Raw genomic sequence first — 14,190 nt, 5'->3', positions numbered from 1 at the left:
TTTTAAGTATATGTTTCTGCACGTGAAACTTTCTTAAAATATTTAATTTTTTTATTTTTTACAAAAAGCGCTAATATCTTGCCAGATTGATACCACTACATCCTTTTGCCTGTAACACTTTCCTTGCACTGATCTGAGACCATTTGTGGGGACTTAAAACTCTATATGCTAGTCAGTAACTCACTGATAACATTCATATAGTAGTAAACAGAGGCCAGTTGTGGCTGACTTGATGACCCGTAGCGCATAAATGTTTTATTTTTTGCGTCTGCGTTTGAAGAGAAAATGATCTGTCACTACATTGCGAGCCCCTCAGGAAGCACATCGACATACATAAACTGCTGCCTCCAAGTAGTCATTCACTGGGAGAAATTAAATTTAAAGGCTGCTTTGTAAATTAATATGTCTGCTTGTGTATGCCCCCACAGTATGCGTTGTGTCTTGAGTCTTGAATTCATTCGTGTGGTTGTGTGTGTTTAGTCGTCATTTAATTTTTTTAATTTTTTTATTTTTATGTGGAAACTGAAGTGCAAAAGAAAAAGGAAAGGGAAGCACTTGGGTAATGACTTGAAACGCAGCCAGCTGGCTTAGTTGGAGGATGTTTTTCTGTCTTTTACGTTAACTGTGTCCATCTAGCTTTCATTACTCATTCTTAAGGTCTTTGTCTACGCATCTTCACCCCTGGTGTCTCATTGCTCTTTCTTTGACCTTTTAGAGCAGTGCCTTTTCTAAGATATTACCTTTGTAGATCACAGCAGTAGGATTTGCTCAGTCTTAGTTAAATGTTTATTGATAATCAGTAAATTACAGCATGTTCGATTCAATGCCAGGTTAGTTTGGTGAGAGGTGTTTCTGGACTTTCTGTTCACTCACAAAAACAATTTAAGCTTTTTGAAGTGATTTTGTTCTTATTGTAGAATAGCATACCTGTGATGTGTGACAGTGCAGTCCAGGTAATCACAACCTTATCAACCCCACACTTATGTTGGAGCCTTCATATTTACAACACATCTCTTTGGTGCTGTGATTGACATTCAAGGATCAGGTGTTCTAGTCTCTGAGATGTCTGTTTGGATCAGACGTCAATGCCTCGGATGTTTTTACCAGTTGTTTGTCCCTATCTGGGTGAATACATTGACTGTTTGGTGAGTATAGTAGCATTTGGGAAATTGTAGTTTACTTGTTGCAAACCTGAGAAATGGTACTTTTTAAATACTTCCATGAATAATGGCTCAGTTCAAATGACATACAAGTATCAGCTAATGATTGGTAATTTCCCACTTATTGTCCATTATTAGTATTATAGTTCTCCAATATCATGAGTCATATGTCTCATTGCTACTCACTCTATCTACACTAATTTTGTCCCATATGCAAATCTGCTTCAGTGCTCCAGGCAGTTTTACTGTCATCTTCTCTGTTTTTGGAGTCTTTATCTTCAGTTGGATTGAGCCGAGTTGAATGAGCTGAGGGGAGTCCCAGCTGAGAGGACTGAGAGAGAGAAAGGAAAATGGAGCAGTTTTACACATCTAAAAATAAAATGTTTGACAGAATCCTCTGCCTACGTCAGCCTCCCTTGTGGTTCAACATTTTCACACAAATGCTCTTTGAGTTCTGGTTGTGTAACAGATCTGCTCTGTTTAGCATATACTGTTGATTGTGATTGTATGTTGCAGATGCACTGCCTGAATAGTTACCATTATGCTACAAAACCTGATCAAACATAAGCGTGCTGCCAATCCGTCTACAAAAACTTGCTTCTGATCTGGGTTGACTTGCCAGTGCAGTAAAAGTAAAATGTTAAACTTCTTGAACTCTTGAGTCCCTTGTGAAACTTTTCTTCCCTCTGAAAATATGTGCAGTGTCCCATAAACTCATTCGAGGCTAATCTGTGCATGAAAATCCAATATTATTGGCTTTGACAGTCCAGAGGTAACTGCAAAATACAATGTAGGGTAAAACAAAGAAACCTTTCAGCTTAATTATTAATCTTTTAATTGAGAAAATCTTTTTTTTTCTGTTTTGTAGGACATCCAGGCAGAAATTGATGCCCACAATGACATCTACAAGAGCGTGGATGGGAACAAATCGAAGATGGTCAAAGCTCTGGGCAACTCGGAGGAAGCAGTGTTCCTGCAACATAGGCTAGATGACATGAACCAACGCTGGAGTGACCTCAAGGCCAAATCAGCCAACATCCGGTAATTAGAAAACTGTCCATCCCTCATTAAGGTAGTAGAAGAAAATGTAATGTCTACACAGAAAGGCTTGTGCAGCCAAAATCCTACAGCTTGCTCCAAAAGATGCAAAATCACAGAGCTATCTCACTCTGATTCATTGGTCACCTGACCAGTAAATCATGCCAGTGACAAAATGAGTTAAAAAAAGAATTTTGCAACTAAATACCAAGGCAACAAGCACTTGCAGTGTACTGATAGCCAAATAATTTCAGAGAATTTGTTTTTCTTTGACTCCTTGTGTGATGTTGTGCCTGGCAACCTCCAAATAAACACTAGATTGGGAAACAGGATTAGTTAACATGCTGCTTTGCTTCTTATTTAGCATCCAAAGTTATTTTGCAGAAAGCATTTTCTTAAGATTATTTTCATTTAAACTATTATAGAATATGACAGAAACATAACTAATAACACAAATTCCTGCAAACGTTTCCTCTGTTGACATTTTCACCTTCACTGTTATTGGTTCAGATGTTTTGTTGGAGTGAGACTTGTGATCCATAAGGTTTAGAGCACTTAGCTTTGATTTCTATTTTTCCACCTACAGTGCCTTGCAGAGGTATTTTCTTGAACTGTACGTTTACATCTATTTTATCAGTGTATTTGAAAGAAACATAATTGTGAAGTAGAAAGAAAAAAATCCATGATTTTAAAATGAAAACAGAAAATAAGTAGCATGTAGCATTTGTCCTCCAAATCAGTAGTTTGTAGAAACGCTTTTCACTGCAGTTACCACTGCTATTTGGTTGCGGTATTTCTCTACAAGCCTGGCATATCCAGTGAATGTTTGCTCATACTTCTTTTAAAATTGCTCAGTCTGGATAGAGAACATCTGTGAACATCGAGTTTCCACAGTGCTCTCAGCAAAGTCTTTTATATGACAAACAGCTAAAGAGGCTATGGACTTCTTAGAACATTTTTTTTTCTACCACCAATGCCAGTATTTCTGAGCAAAATAATAGTTCTGTTAACAGATATGACCAGTGACTACTTTATAGTTACCGTGAGCCTAAAAAAATATTACAAATGATGCATAATTTTGTCTGTGATACTTTGTTTTGGTCTTTCACATATAATCCAAATAAAACCCACTGTAATTGGGGTTTCCAGCACAACTGAACTTGAAAGTGTTCAACAGGAATAAATACTTTTCAAGGTGTAAATAAATCACTTTGCATGAGCTGGTGTGATTACGCACACCAGCTCATCCATCCTTGAACCAGTGTGGTTCAAGGATGGATAGAAGTATGACTTCTATTACCTTCCAAGGAAAAACCTGAATAAAATATGGCACTCTTTGTTCTTGTAGGTGTAGTTAAGCCACCCTTGTCCTTTTCATGTTTTTAAATGTCAAACTTAAATGAAAAAGCTTTTTTTCTTCCTTGAAAAAAGAAAACGAAACAAAGCTGTGCAGTATGTACCTATGTAAAATGCAAAAACCTTCCTAAAAGACCAGAGAATCTTTTAGGAAGCTGTATAAACTCAAATAATTCTGTGCCAGCCACAAGTTTGGCATAAATAAAACAGATCATTAATGTGCACAAGTGTTGATGCTGAAGAAAGTGAGGGAGAAGTGGAGATGACAGGAGCCAGATGGAGACGTTCAAAGTCCAAATGGAGAAGTGGGAAACGAAAGAAGCAGCACAGCAGAGCCACAGTTGCTGGAAGAAAATGTTAAGATGACTAAAGAGAAAAATAAAACCTGCTGGAGGTGATTCTGAATTTGGAATGGGCATAGTTCAGAAACATGAGACTAATTGGACTTGTTGCATAAAGCTATAGTCACTCGCCTTCATGCATAGGAGGGGGGCATACAGTGCTGGTTTGTGTATAATATATAGCCCATTGTGGCTTAATTGCAGTACATTTGTAATTAAAGGTAGCTCGTTTGGCAGCAATAGGAGTTCTTTGCTCAGTGTTCAGACACATTACGCTCAAAGGGGAGGAGAAAAAGAAGAATTGCTTCCCAGCATGTATAACAGGGATTCTCCTTTGCACACAGCTGCCAACTAAAGTGGGCTCCTGTCTACTCAGTACACCCAGCAGCTTTTATTCAAAAAACAAGTTTAAGTCACCTACTGAAGTTTGCAAAATGTAAATCTAGGTTTTAAATCTTAACAGGCATCAATGAAAACAGACACAGATGTATACTATAAATCTGTGCAGAGATGAAGCTTACATTTTTTAAACTAAGTGGGATGTTTAGCTACTTATTTATTTCATTGAAATTATTTTTAAGCTCTGTATTTAAGATATAAATCTGGCCAAAAATTTTTTTTTTTTTTTTACTGTTGAATCATATGAAAAGATGATTCACAGATAAATCAACAATAGAGAACAATTGTCAAGCTGAGAAACCAAGAATAGTATCAAAGAGAAAACAACTAAATCATGTGATGTTTGATGGCAGAGCCCACCTGGAGGCGAGTGCAGAGCGTTGGTCACGTCTTCTGGGTCTCCTTGAGGAGCTTTGGCGGTGGATCTGCACAAAGGACGAGGAGCTGGCGAAGCAGATGCCTGTCGGAGGAGATGTGCCCACATTGCTGCAGCAGCAGAACCACTGCACGGTATGTACTCAATATATCCCATTGCACTGTGCAGGAGTTCTCTTTCTCTGTTTACATTTGTTTTCTATACGCATTTGTCTATTAACGTTCACTTGACACTAATTGATCCAACAGGCCTCTTAATATAAAGCCCATGTTTTACACACTGAAGGGGCATTTCTGTCAGTTTAAGTCCTCATCTTATTTCCAGCTATTGGACTCTAAATTTTTAATGGTCACATGTCCTTTGGGGGCAAACCCAATATTGAGTGAGTCCTAACTAGCTTCTGTAAAAGAAAAGCAATATTACTCGCTATTGCCATTCTCCAGGGGAAATGAGAGGTGCTTGTGTGCTGTCAATAACATTTTGTGCCTGGAAATAGACATTAGCTGCCTAAATTGGTCTGCATAGGTTATTTGTTTTAGTTGCCTTAAGTTACTGTATATGCAACATCCTACACAGTCTTTTGTCACTTGGTAGATATCTGTAAAAAGCATCTGAAAAAGCAAACATTTAGTCTGAAATATGAAAATATTTGTTTAGTAGAAAATAAAGTTACATTAAGATATATTTTTTATGAAATTATTAGACGCATTAAACGTCCTAAAATGTAAAAGACAATGTTGGAGGAAAATGTAAGTTTGTCCTTCTATTTCTCTTATTGGTGACTCCAAAAGGTCTTAAAAAATCTCCAGAGTTTACTTCTGGACAACTGCAGTCAATGTTTCACTGACATTATGGTGCATAAATTCATGTAATGCTTTTTAAAGATCTTCAAAAACGAGTGGGGAGAATCTCATTTTGGGAATACTTACATTCAGAGTAACAGCACACTGAAAGTCATACATTTACATCTAAAAAAATTCCAAATTATAACAGTTCACCCACTTATTTAACCTTTTGAATTCCTAGAATTATTGTTGGCACCATTTTGAATCATTTATGTTTGTAAACTGTCAGCACATGTAATTTTCTGACCCTTCCACATCCTTCACACACTATTAATGTTCTGCACTAAATTATTGATTCTAAGCACCAAGTTTTACAAAAGTTCTTGCAAAATAATTGCTTTGACAATATTTTTTACCCTCCCGCTACTGTTTATCCAAATTTCTTAGTCTAGCTAGCACATTTTAGAACCAAGGCACTTTAAATGCTTTATGCCATAAACATATTTTATCCCAACCAGTTATGAAATACAAATAAATGTCACACATCAGATATAAATCAAATATATTGATCAACTCCTATTGATTGTATTCGTATTTCTTTTTTTAAGAATCTGTAATCAAATAAAAGTAGAAAAACAAAGTCAAATAAAAGCCACCTTATGAATACTTTTTATGATTCCTGATGCTAATTTCAAACAATGAAAGAGAAAACCAAATTGATAGTACATCAGTTTTCTAATGTCCTTATTCTAAATGCAAACTATCAAGATAGATGGAGGATGCCCTACAGAGACAGTTTGCTCTTGCAACAGCAGATGATCAATTATTTGGTTGCTATAGTGCCTGCTAAGTGTAGTCTACTGATGATTTAATTGGGAATTATTAATGACAAGTTGAGCAGATCACTCATAAAATAATCTCTAAATTCACTGATGTATTTTTGATTAAGCTGCATGACAGTCGGCCGAAGAAATACTGGTCGTTTTATGCATTTTTGCATATATAGATTGATTATGAGCTGATAGCATCTTATACTTTTCAATGACTCAGTAGGTAGTTGACCCAAACTAAAAATTACTGACCACACAGTCCAATCTTTATGAACCTCCTTTTTTTGTCTCATATTTTTATGGATTTCATTTCATTCACTCCTTTTTGCCCCAGGCTTTTTCTTTTTTTTTTTCTTTTTTCCCCCCTTATTTCTCTTTTCCTTTTTGTTACATCCCCCCACTATTTACGCATTCTTTTCCAATTCCACACCTTTGAGGATGCAAAAATTGGAATAACCTGAGGAGGGAGGTTGAGGAAAGTTTCATTTTCGCACTTTGGAGTTTATATTTCCCCCTTGCTTTCTTCTCTGTTTTCGTAATAGGCTGGCCTGAGGTCTCGCTGACCCTTAGAAGGATGAGTAGAACAAAGAGCCGAGGCTTTGAGCAAGTCATGCTCTATTACTTGCCTACACTGACAGGCACAGACTCACAAAGCAACTGTACTCACAAATACAGTTTTTCACTCCAACTGCTCAGTCAGATGAACGGGTTAGTCTGCATTAATGTATGGAAATCAGTATCAGCAAGGTAAGGATAGCTTAGACGGGCTAAGTGGGGGAAAAAAAAAAACTATTTTCTCTTTTTTTTATTCTGGAAGGTTGGGGGAGATAAAAGAAAAGGGCTAAGCCACTTAGTCCAGCAGAGAGAGACGGATATTGCTGTTATTAAGGAAACAGAGGAAGGAAAAATCTGAGGGAGCACCGATTTAGACCGAGAGTGGAAAAGGAACATCAGACAGAAGCACTTTTAGATGAAAGAAAAATGATGTGTAAGTGAGGTAAAGAGCAGATGCATTTCCACCTTTGTATTTGTATTCAGACCAATCTGACTCAAACACTGTCATTATAATCAAATTTGTCATGTTTTTGGCATTAGATTATCATTCAAATATGAACGGGATGGAGCGGTGATTGTTTTTCTGTCTTACATGAATTATTTCTGTGGTCTTTTGTAGTAATTGTCTAAGGGTTATTGTCTGTTGTCTGTTTGCTAAAATCCCATTAAAATGTCGCAAATTCAGTTGTCTAAAAGAAACCTCCAACAGCTGAATAAACTCTTAAATTTCTGAACACTACTTCTTTTTTTAATCACTGCTCCTTCTGCAACATCCGGCTGCATGTTCGTGATGGTAAAAAACTTGCATTCTAATTGTTTGAGAAAAAAAATCCAGATGTTTCTGAGTAAATAAAGAAACAAACAAAAATGTGAGCTGAGTTAATTTTTATAATCTGCTCATTATTGCGTTAGTATATGCTTATGTAGTTTTAAAGAGCCTGCTTTAAGCAAGTAAATTCTAAAAAAATAAAAATGGCTGCAGAGCACATCTTAATCATTGTGTCTCTATGACTGATTGGACCATTTGCACTTTAACTGACTGAATTACAGGAGCCTGAAATGAATTAGTGCCTTCTTCTGTCATGGAAAGGAAGAGTCCTTATCAGAGTTGTCTCTTTTTGCTTAACTTTTAATTGTTTTCACTTGATATATTTTTTCAGATTTGTTTTACCTCTGCAGGGCGACAATATTATGGTACTTAATATGCCAGTCAAACCTGCCGGGTGCATGAACAACAATACATCCATGTTGCTCCCCATTATGTGGTTTTGTGAACAGCTGCATAAAAAGACTCCGACATTAAAGCTACACAAATTAGTGTTGTTCAGTGATGTTCTGCCCTTGTAGCTATTTTGATTTGATCATTTTTAACTTTTACTTTGAGTTGTTATGGAAAAGCTGTTGCTTTGTGACAATCTGGAGGTTTTTGGATAATGGGAACCATGAAACAGCAAATAGGGCTTTTATTGTTTTTTTTTAAATTATTATTATTGTTAGTTTTCCTCAGCTTTAATGTGTTTCGTGTTGCATTTGTTAAAAAACATAATTTGACAGCTCCTTAAAAGTTGTAAATACATGGTTTAGGTCAGAAGTGTTCGTCAGTAGCATGATGCAAAATACATTTTAAGCTGTTCTTTTTTTGAAGAGAACTGACAAAATGTATTTTTAAAAACAAGAGTTTAGTGCAGTTTTTATTCAGATGCACAAAATTAGGAGAATGGGGTCAAAGTTTTACATTCGCTTCCACTAATTTGGATAAAACATTCTTTGGATTTTGTAAATCATACATTTTAGTTCCCATCAACAAACATGCAGGATTTTTATTATTAATACGTCATTTGAAATGATTCAGAATACCAGCCTCATCCATCGCCAATTTGATGTGTTTTTGGAAACATCAAAGGAAGAGTCCTTATCAGACTCAAAGTTGTCTCTGTTGGAACATCAATTTTTGTCCAATCTTTAACTACTGGAATTTAGAGTTAGTTCTCCTTTAATATTATATCCATTTATGCAATATTTACAAGAACCAAGCTTGGAAGTGGTTGTTCTATCCAACATGTAAAAAAAAGAACAAAAATATCTTGTTTAATACAACAACCACCTTTTTCAAGACAGCAGTAATTGCAAGGAAGAGAGAGCTATTACATTTTCAGGCTGAATAACTCTGAGGCTCCCTCCTTCTGAAACTGTACATGGATTCAAAAGGTAATTTGGCCCAGACAACACAAGCTCAAACATTTGCCTCCTCTAAATGGGAAGTCATCAGCGTCGTGTAATTTATTTGGATGCGACCGAACCTCTGTTGCAGAGCCTGCTTGAATTTATGTAATTTTCTGCTCCAAATTTAAGATAGGGTTATTTTAAAGTTGTTGTTTTTTTCTGGCAAGAGGTGTAGTTGTTTGGTGTATAGCATGGGGGCTGAGATAGTGGGATCTTGAGAGGAGGAAGAGGGATGTTTGGCAGAGCTCTGAAGGGAGCTGTGTGGTGATGTTATCTCATTGGCGCCACAGCACAGAGCACATGGAGATAAGAGTTTGCAGCGACATTCAGGAATGAACGCTTACAATGACCTGAAGACAAACGTTGGCACACGCAAAATATCTCACCTGCAGGAATACACACATACACCACCAAGGTCATTGTGACTTCTGCTGACAGGTTGTCTCTCAAGAGCATTACAGCACATTATAAGAGTCATCTATTCCTCTGCTCTTTACAGATCATAGAGGTCTACACCACATTCTGATGTTTTTGAAATAAAAAGAGGTATTCAGAAAAAATAGAATGCTGGTTTCTGATTTTATATTTATTGTCAAAGCCTTGGTCTCTTCATTCATTTGGGCTTGTATGGAACAATGGTTCTTACTTTACTTCATTTGTTAATTATGATTTGCTTGTGTCATATTTATATCAATACATATCAAATTAAAAGGTTTGACTTATCAAAACAATGTTTATGCAATGCAGAGTGAATTTATATGCATCAGAGGTGCCATTAGTTTTAGCCCATCTACAGTGGCTCCCAAAGATTTTCTGTGCCCCCTTTTGGATTACACTCCCTTGGCCCCCCCAGAAAAAAAGAAATCAACTGGGGACACACATCGTTCAACCAGACATAAACCTATACACGTATTTTGTTTTCAAACTCCACTGAAGTTTATTTCACACTTCAGGTTGCAACAAAATGCACTACAATCCATCTTTACAATGAAACACTTTTGTGTGACTGTTTTTTTATTCATCCATCCCGCTTTCCGTGCGACCCCTGCAATGGCACGCCCAGCACTTTGGGAACCACTGTACTAATGGTGGAGAAACACTAATAACAACACTGGGAGAAAAATCTGCCTTTTCCTACTTGGTAATTGACTTGAGGAAGTATATTTTTCCCTTTATTCCAACTCATTATGAAGTATTTAGGTTCATAAAGCTATCAGAAAATGACACTGTTTAGTATTGTTTTTAACAAAGGCTGAGATTGGATTTGTAATTGTGTTGTGAATATTAGATAAAAACAACTTACTCAAAAAGTGTAGAGTATGTTTCCACTTCACAGCTCATCTATTTACACCTCTCCTGCTCTTCCTTTCTCTCCTCCTCACTCTGTCTTTTTTTGCTCACTTTCTGAGTAACCTGCATATTATATCTGGCAGTTAAATTTGTGGGAAGTCATTGGAATGGAGCGAACCATTTATTAGCAGAGATGATCTAATTTTTGTTGAGTGTGATGCTCTCTTTCAGCATGATGAACCGCGGGACTCTGTGTGAAATTGATGTTAGGGTGGTGTGAGCTTTAATTTAGGAGAAATTTTCTCCACAAGATCATAGATTTTGCTGTTTTAAAAGTAAGAAAAAAAATATATAGAAAAAATAACAACCTGCATTTACAGCTTCGCGTAGATTGTGCCATCAGTGTAAATCCAGTGTGTTGTAATCTTGTCATTGCTCAGTGTCGACTGGCCAGACAATTTTTGGCATCCAATTTTTGCAGCCTTTGTTGTTTTAATGTGTGTATCACTTTATCAAAGTGAATCATCCAATTTAAAGAACTTGCTTCAGTGTCTTCAACTACATGGGCTCTTGAGAAAGCAATCCTACACTCCAGTAAGCAATGAAGGCCCACCATGTCACATAAAGTATAAGTGTGTGCATAGATATACATGGAGATATAAACATGCTAATATTTATAGTAGATGGATATATAAGAGCAATTGTACCCAAGCAAACTGTGTAGAATGGAATAGGCTACAACGCTGCATTGGGGTTACTGCACAGAGTTTCAGCACATTTGTCCATCAGAGGTCAAGTTAAGTGACATTATCTCTGGATTTTATGGTAATAATCCATTTAAGTTCACGTTCATATTTTTCTGTGCATCACTTATCCAATTGTACAGACCTCTGGAAGACATCTGGGTGGTCTCTGCGTACTTGTCCCAAGAGGCGGTACAATCCTGACATAGCTTCTTTCCTCTTTTTTCAAATTACTGTAGCTGTAATTTTTTTTAAAAAAGAGTGAATTAATTGTTCTTTTAGTTGAAGGATAAAAAGACTGTCAACATAAGATAAGTATAAGCAGTAATTGGCACCTTTAGCGGGTTCATTTGGAGTTTCCAGACGCAAAAACAATTAGAAAATATAAATCAAAATTGCTTCAAATTGCTGAGAACATATATCATGATTTTTGGAAATATCTTTGGTTTGTTTTAGCAAATAATTTCCTATGATTTCTATTTCTTTTTGGCATAAACTATTTTCTTTAGGTACTGAACTCTCTTTCTCCATGACTTTTTGTTTCTCCTGCAGACTCTTTGCTCTGAACTGAAGGAACGCGAGCATTTGGTAATCAGCACTTTGGACCAGGCCAGGATGTTTCTCGCTGACCAACCCATTGAGGGACCTGGAGAGCCGCGGAAAAATGTGCAGCCAAAGACTGGTCAGCTCCCTATTTTATTTAAAGACACCTGATTCTCGGTTGTTGTTTTTTTTTTGTTGTTGTCATTTTTGACTTCCTCAGTTTGGGTAGATCTAAATGGCTTATTATGATGCCACAGTCTAAAACTGTTCAATAATCAGATGCTTACACTGTGGTGATACTTTGATAATGAAAAGGTTAATAACTGGGCAATAATCTCTACTGATAGAAATAATATTAATGTTACTACTTGGCAGTATGGAGTTGTAATGAGTTGGTAATAATAGCATATTTCATATTAAATATGACAACTGTAATGTCTGGATAAATATGGACAATGAAAATACGATTATGGAAAAACATTCCTATTCCCAGAAGTTATTTCCTCACTGCATTGTTAAATGTTGTCCTTTTCCTTCTGTCCTTTACACTTTGCTTCCTTTTTCCTTCCTTATGCTCCATGTCTATCCTTCCTTCTATCCTTTTTGTACACTTCTATGTCCTTCCTCCATTATATCATCCCAGCTTTACTTCATTTGGTCCTTCCTTCCTTCCTTTCTTGTCCAAATATTGTAGTTTTATTTCAGAGCAGTCACACCATCTAATTACCAAGCTGTAATAGGAAGTGCTACCCTTATCTCACATCAGATAATTTTGACTTTGAGAGAGTCACATTCGCCTGACATAAGATGGATAAGGGATTATATATTCTGTAAGGAAAATACAATCACATTAGATCTTTTTTTTAATCTCTTGGTGATTGAATCTGGAAGATTTTTGTTTGTTTAAACTGGCATGACAGTATTGATCTGATGGATGCATGTTTGCCCAGGACAAACAGTGATATACAGATTTATTCTTTTGTGTATACACATTTCAGACTCTTCTAGGAAGAACTTTCCCATAAATATTTGTGTGTTGTTACAGTCAGTAATAATGAAAGAAGTTATTTTGGACATAATTCTTAGAACAGTGCTTGTTACATTTAGTTTGTGGAACATTTTTACACAAAGAAGCCTTTGCTCTTTTCTTTCTTTTTTCCTTTTTAAAGACTTAGCAACTTTTTGATGCCTTTTTCTTCAACTCAGTAAATCGACAATAAATGTCTAGAAAGTCAGAAATAAAAAGTACATCAGCTCTTTCAACACATCAGCACATTTCATGTGAAACTGAAATTTATTTATTTAAAAAAGAAACTTGAGCCAAACCAATATTTCTGCTTTCTGTGATTTCTGATTAGTTAAGCAAATTGCTTAAAACTATTTTTCTCACTAAGCTTAATGCTAGATTTTGTTGTTGTTCCACTCTATCTGGATGGGTTCTGTTTTCCAAACTTGTGTGCATGTAGGAATCTGTCTGAAGAAAAGAAAGAGCACGATTACTGAGTTGCAGCAGGTGAAGAATGAATTTTCAGTCACCAATAGATGAGACCTTAGACATCATAAAAGCTGCTCATCTTTCTCAGCAGTTAAAACTGTATTTAGGGAGCAGTTATCACTTCTGCCAGCTTTTTCCTCCATAGTGGCATCATCTGATCTCTAGCAATTACCCTATCCACTCACCTTTCCTGCTTGCTCTTTCCCTCTTTCTCTCTTTCTATTTTTTTATTTTATTCTGGCCACTTTCATCATGGCTGCCTTTTGCTCCCGTCCTCTGCCGTTTCTTCAGATTTTTTTGCTACTTATTTTTCTCCATTCAAATTCTTTTTGGTTATATTTTCTCAAACCTGCCAGAGACGAGACACAAATTTCACATTATAAGCTCGATTTATAAAAATTCAAGGGTGGTTGTGGCCTCATTATGCCAGGTGCTGTTGCAGTGTTAGTTCAGGTTTTGAGTTGGCTATTTAATCATTTTATGTTTGAACCTGCAGCAAAAAGTAATGTTCAAACAAGAAGCAGCTGATGAACTTTGTCTTCTTAGAAATTAAATCCCAAAAAGTGGGCTACAGTTTAACAACTAGAGTTTTTCTTTTTTATAGAGTGCAACTTTTGTGTTGCAACTTAGTGAAAAATATTGTTATATTGCTGTAAATAATGTGGATATATAAAATTTGATTATCCAGATCCCTAGAATGTTGTGTGCCCTTTTTTAAAATAGCCATCATGTTTTTTAAATGTATTTAAAATATTTAGGTTGCTTAGCCTGTACCTCCTGGCAGTAAGGCAATGGAAAATCATCCTCAGGCAGCCAATGGCTGACTTTGGGTTATTTAAAATATTAATCAATGCACACTGCCACTTTTGAACAAAACCCTTTTTCCAGAGTTGTCCAAAAACGACTTCCTGCAAATATTTTCCATTTAAAACAGACTGAAATGACATTAGTTCAAAGTGCTGTATATGTTTTGAAAATTAAAAAGCTGGGGTAGTTGTTAAAAATGTCACTCTCATTGCCAAGTAGAAAGTTTCAGAAAGCTAAAAACATTAGAAA

The 14,190-nt window shown here is 36.2% G+C and overlaps 1 protein-coding gene across 15 annotated transcripts in view; it reads left to right on the top strand.

Moving 5' to 3' along the window:
* The window catches only part of utrn (utrophin), a 173,086-nt gene that overhangs the window by 101,096 nt on the left and 57,800 nt on the right, over nt 1-14,190 (top strand). For all 15 annotated transcript variants that reach the window (XR_008604881.1, XM_055021426.1, XM_055021437.1 and 12 more), the window contains 3 exons: nt 2,029-2,201; nt 4,648-4,804; nt 11,649-11,778. Coding sequence is in view for 14 of the 15 variants with exons in the window: in XM_055021426.1 (XP_054877401.1) it covers nt 2,029-2,201; nt 4,648-4,804; nt 11,649-11,778 (460 nt within the window). In the remaining variant the exon portion in view is untranslated. The remainder of the gene's footprint in view (nt 1-2,028; nt 2,202-4,647; nt 4,805-11,648; nt 11,779-14,190) is intronic.

The sequence above is a fragment of the Poeciliopsis prolifica genome, unplaced genomic scaffold (genome assembly GCF_027474105.1).
Source record: "Poeciliopsis prolifica strain line A6 unplaced genomic scaffold, Auburn_PproV2 SCAFFOLD076, whole genome shotgun sequence".
Taxonomy (NCBI): Eukaryota; Metazoa; Chordata; class Actinopteri; order Cyprinodontiformes; family Poeciliidae; genus Poeciliopsis; species Poeciliopsis prolifica.
The sequence above is the reverse complement of the archived record's forward strand: the minus strand, read 5'-3'. Positions and strand labels throughout refer to the sequence as shown.